At 44.3% G+C, this 15,381-nt stretch overlaps 1 protein-coding gene across 3 annotated transcripts in view; it reads left to right on the top strand.

Annotated features, from left to right (window-relative positions):
• Positions 1 to 6,229: 6,229 nt before the first annotated feature.
• The window catches only part of ift54 (intraflagellar transport 54), a 174,724-nt gene continuing 165,572 nt past the window's right edge, over positions 6,230 to 15,381 (top strand). For 2 of the 3 annotated variants that reach the window (XM_043693120.2, XM_043693118.2), the window contains exon 1: positions 6,230 to 6,421. In XM_043693120.2, the coding sequence (XP_043549055.1) occupies positions 6,299 to 6,421 (123 nt within the window). In that variant the 5' untranslated portion in view covers positions 6,230 to 6,298. The remainder of the gene's footprint in view (positions 6,422 to 15,381) is intronic. The other variant, XM_043693119.2, reaches the window with a different exon arrangement.

The raw sequence follows: 15,381 nt of genomic DNA, 5'->3' as shown, positions 1-15,381 counted from the left end.
GCAGAAATTTAAAAAGGAGGTCCTCAAGGGTAGTAATATCTGCATTACTCCCAGTGCTACAAGCTAGTGAGGGCAGGAATAGGAGGATAGAGCAGATGAATGCATGGCTGAGGAGCTGGTGTATGGGAGAAGGATTCACATTTTTAGGGTGAATCTCTTTTGGGGTAGAAGTGACCTGTACAAGAAGGACGGATTGCACCTAAATTGGCAGGGAAATTTGCTAGAACTGCTTGAGATGATTTAAACTAGTAAGGTGGGGGGGTGGGACCCAGGGAGATGATGAGGAAAGAGATCGATCTGAGATGGGTACAGCTGAGAACAGAAGTGAGTCAAACAGTCAGGGACAAGATAGGACTAATAAATTAAACTGCATTTATTTCAATGCAAGAGGCCTAACAGGGAAGGCAGATGAAGTCAGGGCATGGTTAGGAACATGGGACTGGGACATCATAGCAATTACGGAAACATGGCTCAAGGATGGGCAGGACTGGCAGCTTAATGTTCCAGGATATAAATGCTACAGGAAGGATAGAAAGGGAGGCAAAAGAGGAGGGGGAGTGGCATTTTTGATAAGGGATAGCATTACAGCTGTGCTAAGGGAGGATATTCCCGGAAATACATCCAGGGAAGTTATTTGGGTGGAACTGAGAAATAAGAAAGGGATGATCACCTTATTGGGATTGTATTATAGACCCCCTAATAGTCAGAGGGAAATTGAGAAACAAATTTGTAAGGAGATCTCAGCTATCTGTAAGAATAATAGGGTAGTTATGGTAGGGGATTTTAACTTTCCAAACATCGACTGGGACTGCCATAGTGTTAAAGGTTTAGATGGAGAGGAATTTCTTAAGTGTGTACAAGACAATTTTCTGATTCAGTATGTGGATGTACCTACTAGAGAAGGTGCAAAACTTGACCTACTCTTGGGAAATAAAGCAGGGCAGGTGACTGAGGTGTCAGTGGGGGAGCACTTTGCGGCCAGCGACCATAATTCTATTTGTTTTAAAATAGTCATGGAAAAGGATAGACCAGATTTAAAAGGTGAAGTTCTAAATTGGAGAAAGGCCAATTTTGACGGTATTAGGCAAGAACTTTCGAAAGCTGATTGGAGGCAGATGTTTGCAGGTAAAGGGACGGCTGGAAAATGGGAAGCCTTCAGAAATGAAATAGCAAGAATCCAGAGAAAGTATTCTCCTGTCAGGGTGAAAGAGAAGGCTGGTAGGTATAGAGAATGCTGGATGACTAAAGAAATTGAGCGTTTGGTAAGAAAAAGAAGGAAGCATATGTCAGGTATAGACAGGATAGATTGAGTGAATCCTTAGAAGAGTATAAAGAAAGTAGGAGTATACTTAAGAGGGAAATCAGGAGGGCAAAATGGGGACATGAGATAGCTTTGGCAAATAGAATTAAGGAGAATCCAAAGGGTTTTTACAAATGTATTAAGGACAAAAGGGTAACTAGGGAGAGAATAGGGCCCCTCAAAGATCAGCAAGGTGGCCTTTGTGTGGAGCCACAGAAAATGGGGGAGATACTAAATGAATATTTTGCATCAGTATTTACTGTGGAAAAGGATATGGAAGATATAGACTGTAGGGAAATAGATGGTGACATCTTGCAAAATATCCAGATTACAGAGGAGGAAGTGCTGGATGTCGTGAAATGGTTAAAAGTGGATAAATCCCCAGGACCTGATTAGGTGTACCCGAGATCTCTGTGGGAAGCTAGAGAAGTGATTGCTGAGCCTCTTGCTGAGATACTTGTATCATTGATAGTCACAGGTGAGGTGCCGGAAGACTGGAGGTTGGTAAAGACAAGCCAGGGAACTATAGACCGGTGAGCCTGACCTCGGTGGTGGGCAAGTTGTTGGAGGGAATCCTGAGGGACAGGATGTACATGTATTTGGAAAGGCAAGGACTAATTTGGGATAGTCAACATGGCTTTGTGTGTGGGAAATCATGTCTCAAAAACTTGATTGAGTTTTTTGAAGAAGTAACAAAGAAGATTGATGAGGACAGAGCAGTATATGTGATCTATAAGGACTTCAGTAAGGCATTCGACAAGGTTCCCCATGGGAGACTGACTAGCAAGGTTAGATCTCATGGAATACAGGGAGAACTAGCCATTTGGATACAGAACTGGCTCAAAGGTAGAAGACAGAGGGTGTTGGTGGAGGGTTGTTTTTACAGACTGGAGGCCTGTGACCAGTGGAGTGCCAAGGATTGGTGCTGGGCCCTCTACGTTTTGTCATTTACATAAATGATTTGGATGCGAGCATAAGGGGTACAGTTAGTAAGTTTGCAGATGACACCAAAATTGGAGGTATAGTGGACAGCGAAGAGGGTTACCTCAGATTACACCAGGATCTGGACCAGATGGGGTTTAATTCAGATAAATGCGAGGTGCTGCACTTTGGGAAAGCAAATCTTAGCAGGATTTATACACTTAATGGTAAGGTCCTAGGGAGTGTTGCTGAACAAAGAGACCTTGGAGTGCAGGTTCATAGCTCCTTGAAAGTGGAGTCGCAGGTAGATAGGATAGTGAAGAAGGCATTTGGTATGCTTTCCTTTATTGGTCAGAGTATTGAGTACAGGAGTTGGGAGGTCATGTTGCACTGTACAGGACATTGGTTAGGCCACTGTTGGAATATTGTGTGCAATTCTGGACTCCATTTTTATCGGAAAGATGTTGTGAAACTTGAAAGGGTTCAGAAAAGATTTACAAGGACGTTGCCAGGACTGGAGGAATTGAGCTACAGGGAGAGGCTGATCAGGCTGGGGCTGTTTTCCCTGGAGCGTCGGAGACAGAGGGGTGACCTTACAGAGGTTTACAAAATTTATGAAGGGCATGGATAGGATAAATAGGCAAAGTCTTTTCCCTGGTGTTAGAGAGTCCAGAACTAGAGGGCATAGGTTTAGGGTGAGAGGGGAAAGATATAAAAAATACCTAAGTGGCAACTTTTTCACGCAGAGAGTGGTACGTGTATGGAATGAGCTGCCAGAGGATGTGATGGAGGCTGGTACAATTGCAACATTTAAGAGGCATTTGGATGGGTATATGAATATGAAGGGTTTTGGAGGAATATGGGCCGGGTGCTGGCAGGTGGGACTAGATTGGGTTGGGATATTTGGTCGGCATGGACGGGTTGGACCGAAGGGTCTGTTTCCATACTGTACATCTCTATGACTGTAATAATGTTCATACTTTTCAACTCTCAATTTCTGATTAGTAAAGCAGTTTGCAGATGCTTACCAGTCTCTCAACTTCTTCCCGCCCCACTCTCTTCAGTTTTTGTTTCCTACTTCTTGCTTTCTCACAACAACTTTCGCTTAGGGTGGAAATTTCAGAGGTTAGGGCCATCATCACTGTGTTCTGGTTTGTATATCCTTGAGTCAGGTACTGCACAGCCAATTGGTGAAAACTGCCTTGAACAACTGGTACTGGGCGAACAGCAAGAGGCAAGTATTTTGTTTTAAATATGGCGGTACAACTGTGAATTGTGGGGGAATTGGCCAAAGTAAAACTAGGTAAAAGTAAAATGCTGCAGATGCCAGAAATCTGAAGTAAAACAAAGCTCTGGAGAAACTTAGCATATCTGGAAGTATCTTTGATGAGAAAAATAGTTAATTTTGAGTAATTTTGGACTTAGAGTGATAGAGACGTATAGCATGGAAACAGATTCTTCAGTCCAACTCATCCATGCCAACCAGATATCCTAAATTAATCTAGTTGCATTTGTCAGGACTTGGCCCATATTCCTTTAAACCCTTCCTATTCACCACCCTCTGTGTGAAAAAGTTGCCCCTTAGGACCCTTTTAAATCTTTCCCCTCTCACCCTAAACCTATGCCCTCTAGTTCTGGACTCCACCAGCCCAGGGAAAAGACCTTGTCTATTTACCCTATCCATGCCCCTCATGATTTTATAAACCTCTATAAGGTCACCTCTCAGCGTCCAATGCTCCAGGGAAACCAGCCTACTTAGCCTTTCTATATAGCTCAAAACCTCCACTCCTGGCAACATACTTGTAAATATTTTCTGAACCCTTTCAAATTTCACAATATCCTTCCTATAGGATGGAGACCAGAGTTGCACACAATATTCCAAAAATGGCCCAACCAATGTCCCGTACAGCTGCGACATGATCTCCCAACTCCTATACTCAATGCTCTTACCAATAAAGGAAAACATACTAAATGCCTTCTTCACAATCCTATCTACCTGGGATTCCACTTTCAAGGAACTATGAACCTGCACTCCAAGGACTGTTTGTTCAGCAACATTACCATTCAATGTATAAGTCATGCCCTGATTTGCCTTTCCAAAATGCAGTTGATCAGTTATTGCAATCATTGAGCACATGTCATCTTTGCAAAAACTTCCATTCCAGAATTCTAAACTGCCTGCAGGTAAGATTAGAAAAAACACAGCCAGTTTATCAATATGTGGTAGGAGGAATCACAGATTAATTTTTCAGGTTTGAGTTCATTGTCAAAATTATTTTGGATTCAAAACTACAATTTGAGCTTTCTGTTGTGGTATTGCAGAATATTGGATCAGAACTTTGACAGACATACATTCACATATCCTCTGGACATTATTTTTACTTGTACCATTTCTAACTTTTCCAGTTCTGACGAAAGGTCACAATCTAATCTGTTAAATGTTTCTCTCTCCACAGATGCTTCGAGACATGCTGAGTATTTCCAGCATTTTCTGTTGTTGACCAGGTTTACATCAATGGCATTTTGTTTTGGGTGGAAAATCAAACATCCTTGAGGCAACAAATTTCCCTTGAAGCTTTTAGTTGTACACTTAGTAATTTCTCTTGGTGAGCAACTCCAGTTAAAATACTGATTAATATTAATTTTTTTTCTTGACCACATGAGATTATAGGGATGTAGAAGCGAGGAGTAGGGCACTGAACCCCTCATGGGCTGATTATTGAACTCAGTAGCCTAATACCACTCTCTCCCACAAATCCTTTGATCTCTTTAGCCACAAGAGCTATATCTTCCTCCTTCTTGAAAATAATTATGCTGTTCAGTTAGCTAATAAGGTATTTCTCATGTATCAATATTCAAAATGATATGCCATCTCCAGATTATTTATATTTCACATACATGGTCCTTAATTACGTAATTACATTACTTAATTAGTCCACCTTACATCAGTCTTTAATTACCAAACACGTTCACTAAATCGTAAATGAACGACGATAACTTGCATTTTATGAGAACCTTTAACAGCAAAACATCTCAAGATGCTTCACAATATTATACAGGTTAATATTGATTCTGAGAATAATATCACAGATGACTAAAAATCTGGCTAAAATGATAAAGAATGTTTTAGAAGAGAGGCAAAAAGTGGGGAGCCGGCAGGTGGTTTCGGGAGGGACTTCAACAGCTTTGGTACTAGGTATCTGAAGGCATGGCTATCACTGGCAAGGTGAATGGACTGAGTGATCTTCAAGATACCAAAGCTAGGGGAAGGCATATATTTCAGAAGATCGTAATTGAGGCAGATTACAGAGATCGGAAGTGCCGTGGTCAGAGAAGGACTTAAACTGAAAGACGAGAATTTTAATATCAGGGCCTCTCAGCTCAATATGCCGAGTTCAGCTCTCAAAATATGAGCGAGTTGAGCCAACAGCTATCATCCAAGATCATTATTTCCTCTACTTTTCCCTTAAATATCTACATCTTCACTATTACAGCTGCCTCAGTTGGTTTCTCAATTTGAACGAAATGGTATCTTCCGATCAATAACTTAATATTCTGTGGAAATTCAACGCAGTCCGACGCTGCAAAACTGATCCTGTAAATCTTCCAGCATCTTTTTTGTGCACTCTTCAATTAATTCCAGGAGAATATTATTTTTCGAGATGCCATCTCTCAAATATTTTCTGCATCGTCAGAACTCTTAAAACTCGAGTCGGCTGTCACCTCTTCACTACTTTCTTACTGTTGATTTCTTGAACGTTTTATTTCTTTTTGTCCATTTCCGCTGTCGCCAAGTTAATTCGGGATTAAGCGATCGCTTTGGCTCCTCAATGAATATTGATGAAACAGCGAGGAGACGCGTTTAGCGGAGAATGAATGGGAGGTGGTGAGGGCGAAGAGAACGCAGTGTGTCAGCTGACCGCGCTGTTGCGGCGGTTGCTAGGCAGCCGCGTCACGCCGAAGGTGGCACGTGCAGTGACGTCGGCACGCGCCGCGGCGGTTGGTGGAGCGGCCCCGAGACTGGCCTGAGCGACGAGATCAGTCCCATCCCGACTCGGAGAAGGGCGAGCCAGCGCCATGAGCAGCTCGTTCGTCAAACGGACCCAGGACACCCTGGGAAAAGTGATCAAGAAGCCGCCGTTGACCGAGAAGCTGCTGAGCAAGCCGCCTTTCCGCTATCTGCACGACATCTTCACTGAGGTGAGCGCCGTGGAGTTCCGCGGGCTCCGACGCAAGGCCTGGTGGCGGCGAGCCTGGTTGCTAAGGACTCAGTCGCCCGGGCCGATCCTCGGTTGTCGCACGCAATCGCCCCCGGACCCGCCTCGATCACAAAACAGCCAGCAGGGAAGATTAGTTATTCTTGAGAAGCTTGTGCGCGGTTCAGTTTCAGAGGTACCCTTCCTGTGTGGACGGTCAAACCCCTGCCTCCTGTGGACAGGGACATTTTGTGGCATCTTTCAGTAGTTCTGGACCACGGCAGTGTGTTTCCCCTCAAACATATGGTTGCACATGACAACAGCCAAACCCAACAGATCTGGCTGTATTCGAAGTCTACCCTCTTCACAGTTAAGACTACCCGAAAAACCGTTTTCCCTGTTCATGAGATCAGGTCAAGCCCCGTTCCTCTATTTCCTTTGTGCTTGCTGATCTACTTTGCCTCCTGCACAAACAGCGCCACAATTCTAACATTCTCATTCTTTCGGGTTTACTCGTGGAATTGCCTGTGCTTCTCTCCGTGGTCTCCTCCTGCCTCAGGATGCACAGCCCTCTGTGCTCCTTTAGTTTTGTTCTCTGCCCTTTCAACAGCTCTGATGTTGATTGCTCAACCATTAGCGGTTGCGCCATAACCGTGGGTTCTGGAAAACCCTCATTCATCTTTTGCACCTTTGTGAATATTTGAGTTGGTCATTTGGCTCCTCAAGTCTACTCCAACATTCAATAACATCAAAATTAATTTGGTTGTGGTACCAACTCCATATGGACCTGTATCTTCATACCTGATAACTTTTGACCCGCTTATTAGTCTAAAATCTATCTACTCCTGCTTTAAGCATACTTAAAGATTCTGCCTCAGGTGCTTTTTGGGAAAGAGAATTGCAAAGACTTAACCGTCAGAAAAACAAAATTCTCGTCATCTCTGTCTAAAATGGGAGGGCTCCATATTTTTAAATTATACCCCTTAGTTCTAGGCTCTCCCACAAAGACAAGCATCCTTTCAATATCACCCCTATTAAGACCTTTTAGGGTTTTGTATGTCATTCAGTAAGAGACCTTACTTACTTTCTTTCTTTCTTGAAACCTAACTCTCGGACCACATTTTTGCCCACTGCCCTAATATTTTCTTATGTGGCTCAGCATTAAGTTTTGCTTTAAAGTGTTCTCATGATGCACCTTGAGATGTATCATTTCTTTAAATGCGATGTATAAGTACATGTGCTTGTTCCTCATCAGCGATGAAAATGATGACTGAAGGTTGATCTTTGCCCATGTCGTGTTCTTTCCGTGTATATTTCTCAGAAACTTACCTTGTAAGAACTATTTATTTCACTTTACCCCTAACACTTTGCATCTCCGTAATCAGGATATGCATTTACTGTGGCTTGTTAAGGTTAGATATTCCTTTGGATTCTTTGTCACTGGAATAAGTGGACCCCATGTTCTTTATTGACAGGAGTATGTCTTTGCCCAATGTATTGTTAATCATAGCAGACCATCTTAACATTGCTCTGTCCCATCAATATGCAAATTTGGAAGGTGTGGTGATATACACTATTCAACAGGGCACAGATTATTAACTACCAAATGCATTTATTTGACATTATTTAATGCAAGATTTTACTATTAAATAGTTCTTAACAAAATCAACATTTCAGAGCAATAAGATTCTGTATTGACTCTTGATAGAAAGTTATTCCCTGATTTACAGTGCACAGCACTGCTGATTAATTCTGTATGCTAGTGAACTCAGATTGAATGAATATATGTCAAACTATTTAAAAAAAAGTTTAAACAAAAGCCTTGAAGGCACACTGCAACAACAAATAATAGTTTTTAAGCAGAATGCAACTCTAACAGCTATATTACATGTTAAGCTACTAACATATCACTTACTATAGCGTCATAGAGTCATTCAACATAGAATGACCCTTTGGCCCACCATGTCTATGCTGACTAACAAGTACCCATCCCATATTTATACTAATCCCATTTACCAGCACTTGCTCCATAGCTTACTATGCCCTAGTATTTCAAGTGCTCATCCAGACAGTTCTTAAATATTGCGAAAGTATCTGTTTCCACCACTTTTTCAGACAGCGTGTTCCATTTTTCTACCACTCTGTGGATGAAAATAATGTTCAGATCTCCTCTAAACCACACCTACCCTCACCTTAAATTCATGCCCTCTGGTTTTGGGCACATCTGCCATGGGGAAAAGATTCTCACAATCTGGTGTCTATACCTCAATCCGATCCCTCCTAGCTTCATCTGCTTCAAGGAAAACAAACCCAGCCCATCCAGTCTCTCCTTTATAACAGAGACTTTTCATCTCAGGCAACATCATGGAGAATCTCTTCTGCACCCTCTCCAGTGCTGTCACATCTTTCTGATATTGCTGCAGCAAATACTTCTCAATATTCTAGTAAATAAGTTTCCATTCCAATCTGAAGGCAGCAATATATAAAGGCTTACAATATTGTTAAAACATAAAATTCTGAAGAGCTTGACAGGATAAATACTGAGAGGATGATTTCCCTCTTGAGGAAGTCTAGAACTGGGGGAGGGGACGTTTTAAAAAGAGGAGTCCCGCAATTAAGACAGAGGTGAAGGTGAATTTCGATCCCACTCATCTAAGCCAAGGGTTGTAATGTTTGGAACTTTATTTACCTGTAAGCAGTGGAGGCTGAGTTGTTGAATGTAATCAAGCCTGTGTTAAAGTACCTATTCGAGTTGGCTCAGGGAATCCCAGGTGGACTCGACCTGTAGCCTCTCTTGGTTCGTCCCAGAGATCGTACTCTGTGGTAGCCTGGAATATAAAACTCTTTCAGACAGTTTAGTTTAAATTATTACCTTTATTTACCAATGGCATCAACGTTACACTACAACATAAATACTTACAAGCCAGGTTGTAAGAACCTTGAGCTAAGGTTCTAAAACCATTTGCAGAGTAGCGGAGCCAGCTGTTGCCCCGAAGAGCTCTCTCAGACAACTCCCCTCTCTTCATACAGAATTTGGTATTAAATTTTCAAAAATGCCACATATCCTTAATCAGATAAGCAGCAATAAAATGGCAAAAGTTTGCAGAGGAAGAGAAGCTCATTGACAGGTTTGAGTATGCTTAACTAGTTAAGCTATGCACATCAAAATGGGAAGCCTGGATCGAGCCAGGCCAGATGGTCATTGCTTTGGCTAGTGCATCATCACGAGAGAAGAGAAGTGATTGCTGGGCCTCTTGCTGAGGTATTTGTATCATCGATAGTCACAGGTGAGGTGCCGGAAGACTGGAGATTGGCAAACGTGGTGCCACTGTTTAAGAAGGGTGGTAAAGACAAGCCAGGGAACTATAGACCGGTGAGCCTGACCTCGGTGGTGGGCAAGTTGTTGGAGGGAATCCTGAGGGACAGGATGTACATGTATTTGGAAAGGCAAGGACTGATTCGGGATAGTCAACATGGCTTTGTGCATGGGAAATCATGTCTCAAAAACTTGATTGAGTTCTTTGAAGAAGTAACAAAGAAGATTGATGAGGGCAGAGCAGTATATGTGATCTATATGGACTTCAGTAAGGCATTTGACAAGGTTCTCCATGGGAGACTGACTAGCAAAGTTAGATCTCATGGAATACAGGGAGAACTAGCTATTTGGATACAGAACTGGCTCAAAGGTAGAAGACAGAGGGTGTTGGTGGAGGGTTGTTTTTCAGACTGGAGGCCTGTGACCAGTGGAGTGCCACAAGGATTGGTGCTGGGCCCTCTACGTTTTGTCATTTACATAAATGATTTGGATGCGAGCAAAAGAGGTACAGTTAGTAAGTTTACAGATGACACCAAATTTGGAGGTGTAGTGGACAGCGAAGAGGGTTACCTCAGATTACACCAGGATCTGGACCAGATGGGGTTTAATTCAGATAAATGCGAGGTGCTGCACTTTGGGAAAGCAAATCTTAGCAGGATTTATACACTTAATGGTAAGGTCCTAGGGAGTGTTGCTGAACAAAGAGACCTTGGAGTGCAGGTTCATAGCACCTTGAAAGTGGAGTCGCAGGTAGATAGGATAGTGAAGAAGGCATTTGATATGCTTTCCTTTATTGGTCAGAGTATTGAGTACAGGAGTTGGGGGGTCATGTTGCGCTGTACAGGACATTGGTTAGGCCATTGTTGGAATATTGTGTGCAATTCTGGTCTCCTTCCTATTAGAAAGATGTTGTGAAACTTGAAAGGGTTCAGAAAAGACTTACAAGTATTTTGCCAGGCATGGAGGATCTGAGCTACAGGGTGAGGCTGAACAGGCTGGGGCTGTTTTCCCTGGAGTGTCGGAGGCTGAATGGTGACCTTATAGAGGTTTACAAAATCATGAGGGGCATGGATAGGATAAATAGACAAAGTCTTTTCCCTGGGGTGGGGGAGTCCAGAACTAGAGGGTATAGGTTTAGGGTGAGAGGGGGAAGATATAAAAGAGACCTACGGGGCAACTTTTTCATGCAGAAGGTGGTACATGCATGGAATGAGCTGCCAGAGGATGTGGTGGAGGCTCGTATAATTGCAACATTTAAGAGGCATTTGGATGGGTATATGAATAGGAAGGGTTTGGAGAGATATGGGCCGGATGCTGGCAGGTGGGACTAGATTGGGTTGGGATATCTGGACGGGTTTGACCGAAGTTTCTGTTTCCCTGCTGTACATCTCTATGACTCTATATGGAAAGGTCATGGGGTCACCACCCAGCTAATATTAGATTAGATTAGATTGCTTACAGTGTGGAAACAGGTCCACACCGACCCGCCGAAGAGCAACCCACCCAGACCCATTTACCTCTTCACCTAACACTACGGGTAATTTAGCATGGCCAATTCACCTAACCTGCACATCTTTGGACTGTCGGAGGAAACTGGAGCACCCAGAGGAAACCCACGCAGACACGCGGAGAATGTGCAAACTGCACATAGACAGTCACCCGAGGCGGGAATTGAACCCGGGTCTCTGGAGCTGTGAGGCAGCAGTGCTAACCACTGTGCTACCGTGCAATATCATTGTCCTACAAAGTGGCTTTTTCTTTTAAAATCATCTTAAATTCCCAGAATGCAAATTAAATTCGGAACATTCCCAGATCTCGAGCTGCAGTGAACAACACACAAACATTCAATCCATGACAAGCCAGTGGTCACTCGAATCAGACCATAAAGGATTAATTTTCCACCAGCTTCCGTTCTCTCTATCTCTCTCTCTTCTCACTCTGTATATGTCCCTTAAATCCTTTGGTCAGTGAATGTTTGGATTTGTTTCGATAAGTGTCCAGTGAAAATTACCAGGAGTGAGGTAGCTAGGTTGACTACCAGGTTTTAAAAGAGAGAAAAATTTATTCACAAAGTTACACGATGAAACACAAAACAGAATAAAGAGCCCCTACAGAACTTAGTCTATCCAAATTAGACTTAATTATGCTGTTCCGAATATACCCAACACTGTAAGGAACCTCCTTAAAACCAGTAGAAATGGAACACTTGCTTACAAGTTGAAGTTAGAAGGGCAGAGAGAGAGAGTTTGTTTCCATACACCTCACTGTTGTGCTCACAACTTGCTCTGGATTGAACTAAACTGCTCAGCTCAAGAGCTGACCACTCCCCTTTCATGATACAGGTCACTTCTAAAACATGACCACTTTGGCCTGAAGTCACATCTATTTACATATAGACAAAAAGGCCTTTCAATATCCTCTGTACTAAACCAGACTAATCAGAATCAAGAGCAGTTCATTACCCCTCTGAAGAAACCAAGGACATAGTATCCTTGAGAAAAGAAACAGCTTTTAGAAAAAAGAAACCAGCTTTGTGACACCTCTCCCATTAAAATAAAAGAACTATCAATCCTAAAAGATGGCTTCACTCTTTAACCCATCAAAAAGCAGGTTAGTATCCTAAACACATGCATAAACCATACTAACTATAAACATGCAAACATGCATAACCACATGCAAATTCAGGTTGCGGCACACCCGCCACTGAACACCCCCGTATCCCATTTGAGCCTTGTTAACGCATCGGCAATCACGTTTTCGCGACCTGCCACGTGCACAATTGTCAAATTGAATGGCTGCAACAAGCTCCATCTAAACAGTTTGGCATTTTTGTCCTGAAATTTTTCCACAAATGTCCATGGGTTATGATCGGTTTGTACGATTGACTCAGATGCGTTGCTGGTAATATAAACACTAAATTGTTCTAATGTCAACACCAAGCTTAATCTCTCCTTTCTCCACCATTGAACATTTCTGTTGATGAATGTTCAACTTCCTGGAAAAATATCCGATGGGTCTTTCTATCCTCTCATCATCCTCCTGCAGGAGCACCTCACCGATACCCACATCACTGGCATCAATAGCCACCTTGAAAGGCTTTGTGTAATCCGGTGTGGCTAATACTGGGGAAGTGGTTAGCACAGTTTTTAGGCTGTCAAATGTGTTTTGACAGTCTGCTGTCCACAGAAACTTCTTGCCCTTTTTTAACAATTTGTTGAGTGGAGCAGCTACACTGCTAAAGTTCGGCACAAACTTTAGGTAAAATCCACTCAATCCCAGGAACTATAGTACTGCTTTTTTTGTCGACTGTTTGGGAAATTCCCCAATTACTTTCGTTTTTACATCCCGTGGGTCATTTGTCCATTTCCAATAATATGGTCCAGGAAGGTGACTTGGGCTTTGGCAAATTCACTTTTAACTAGGTTTACCACCAAGCCTGCCTTCCGAAGTCAATAGAACAAGACCGATAAATGCTGTAAGTATTCCTCCCATGAGTGACTAAAAATTACTAGGTCATCGCTATGCACCACACAGTTGGGTAATCCAGCAATGACCTTATTAGTCAGTCTGTGAAATGTGGCTGGAGCGTTTTTCATACCAAATAGCATGACTTTGAATTGATATAGCTTGTTTGGCGTTACGAAGGCTGAAATTACCTTTGCTGTCTCTGACAGTACTTGCCAGTAGCCTCAGAGCAAGTCCAACTTAGAAATGTAAGTTATTTGTCCCACTTTTTTGACACAGTCCTCCAACCGTGCGATTGAATGTGCATTAGTCTTTGTAACAGTGTTGACTTTGTGTTGGGTACCATCTGGCTTTGGCACCATGACTAAGGGTGAGCTCCAATCACTGTAACTCACTTTGATTATGCCATCTTGGAGCATGCGCTCTATGTCTTTCTGAACCTGTGATGGAAATGTGTTGCTGGAAAAGCGCAGCAGGTCAGGCAGCATCTAGGGAACAGGAGAATCGACGTTTCGGGCATTAGCCCTTCTTCAGGAATGAGGAAAGTTGGTCCAGCAGGCTAAGATAAAAGATAGGGAGGAGGGACTTGGGGGAGGGGCGTCGGAAATGTGATAGGTGGAAAGAGGTCAAGGTGAGGGTGATAGGTCAGACTGGGGTGGGGGCGGAGAGGTCGGGAAGAAGATTGCAGGTTAGGAAGGCGGTGCTGAATTTGATGGATTTGACTGAGACAGGCTGGGGGGAGGGGAAATGAGGAAACTGGTGAAATCTGAGTTCATCCCTTGTGGTTGGAGGGTTCCTAGCTGGAAGATGAGGCGTTCTTCCTCCAACCGTCGTTTCGCTGTGGTCTGACGATGGAGGAGTCCAAAGACCTGCATATCCTTGGTGGAGTGGGAGGGGGAATTGAAATGTTGAGCTACAGGGTGGTTGGGTTGGTTGGTCCGGGCGTCCCAGAGGTGTTCCCTGAAACGCTCCGCAAGTAGGCGGCCCGTCTCCCCAATATAGAGGAGGCCACATCGGGTGCAAAGGATGCAATAGATAATATGTGTGGAGGTACAGGTGAATCTGTGGCGGATATGGAAGTTTCCTTTGGGGCCTTGGAGGGAGGTGAGGGGGGAGGTGTGGGCGCAAGTCTTGCACCTCCTGCGGTTGCAGGGGAAGGTGCCGGGAGTGGAGGTTGGGTTGGTGGGGGGTGTGGATCTGACGAGGGAGTCACGGAGGGAGTGATCTTTACGGAATGCTAATAGGGGAGGGGAGGGAAATATATCCTTGGTGGTGGGGTCCGTTTGGAGGTGGCGGAAATGGCGGCGGATGATGCGCTGTACATGGAGGTTAGTGGGGTGGTAGGTGAGGACCAGTGGGGTTCTGTCCTGGTGGCGGTTGGAGGGGCGGGGTTCAAGGGCGGAGGATCGGGAAGTGGAAGAGATGCGGTGGAGGGCATCGTCGACCACGTCGGGGGGGAAATTGCGGTCCTTGAAGAAGGAGGCCATCTGGGATGTGCGTTTTTGGAACTGGTCCTCCTGGGAGCAGATGCGGCGGAGTCGAAGGAATTGGGAGAATGGGATGGCGTTTTTACAGGGGGCAGGATGGGAGGAGGTGTAGTCCAGGTAGCTGTGGGAGTCGGTTGGTTTGTAGTAGATGTCCGTGTTGATTCGGTCGCCTGAGATAGAAATAGAAAGGTCGAGGAAGGGGAGGGAGGAATCTGAGACTGTCCAGGTGAATTTGAGGTCGGGGTGGAAGGTGTTGGTGAAGTGGATGAACTGTTCAACCTCCTCGTGGGAGCACGAGGCGGCGCCGATACAGTCATCGATGTAGCGGAGGAAAAGGTGGGGGGTGGGGCCAGTGTAGTTGCGGAAGATGGATTGTTCCACATATCCTACGAAGAGGCAGGCATAGCTGGGGCCCATGCGGGTGCCCATGGCTACTCCTTTGTACTCCATGTACAGCGCATCATCACCACCCCACTAACCTCCATGTACAGCGCATCATCCGCCGCCATTTCCGCCACCTCCAAACGGACCCCACCACCAAGGATATATTTCCCTCCCCTCCCCTATCAGCATTCCGTAAAGACCACTCCCTCCGTGACTCCCTCGTCAGATCCACACCCCCCACCAACCCAACCTCCACTCCCGGCACCTTCCCCTGCAACCGCAGGAGGTGCAAGACTTGCGCCCACACCTCCC

The sequence above is a fragment of the Chiloscyllium plagiosum genome, unplaced genomic scaffold, assembly GCF_037043375.1.
Source record: "Chiloscyllium plagiosum isolate Xiang-an unplaced genomic scaffold, Cpla_swu_hap1 HiC_scaffold_7, whole genome shotgun sequence".
In the NCBI taxonomy this organism is placed as follows: domain Eukaryota; kingdom Metazoa; phylum Chordata; class Chondrichthyes; order Orectolobiformes; family Hemiscylliidae; genus Chiloscyllium; species Chiloscyllium plagiosum.
Note: the sequence above shows the minus strand (reverse complement) of the source record. Positions and strands in the feature narration are given on the sequence as shown.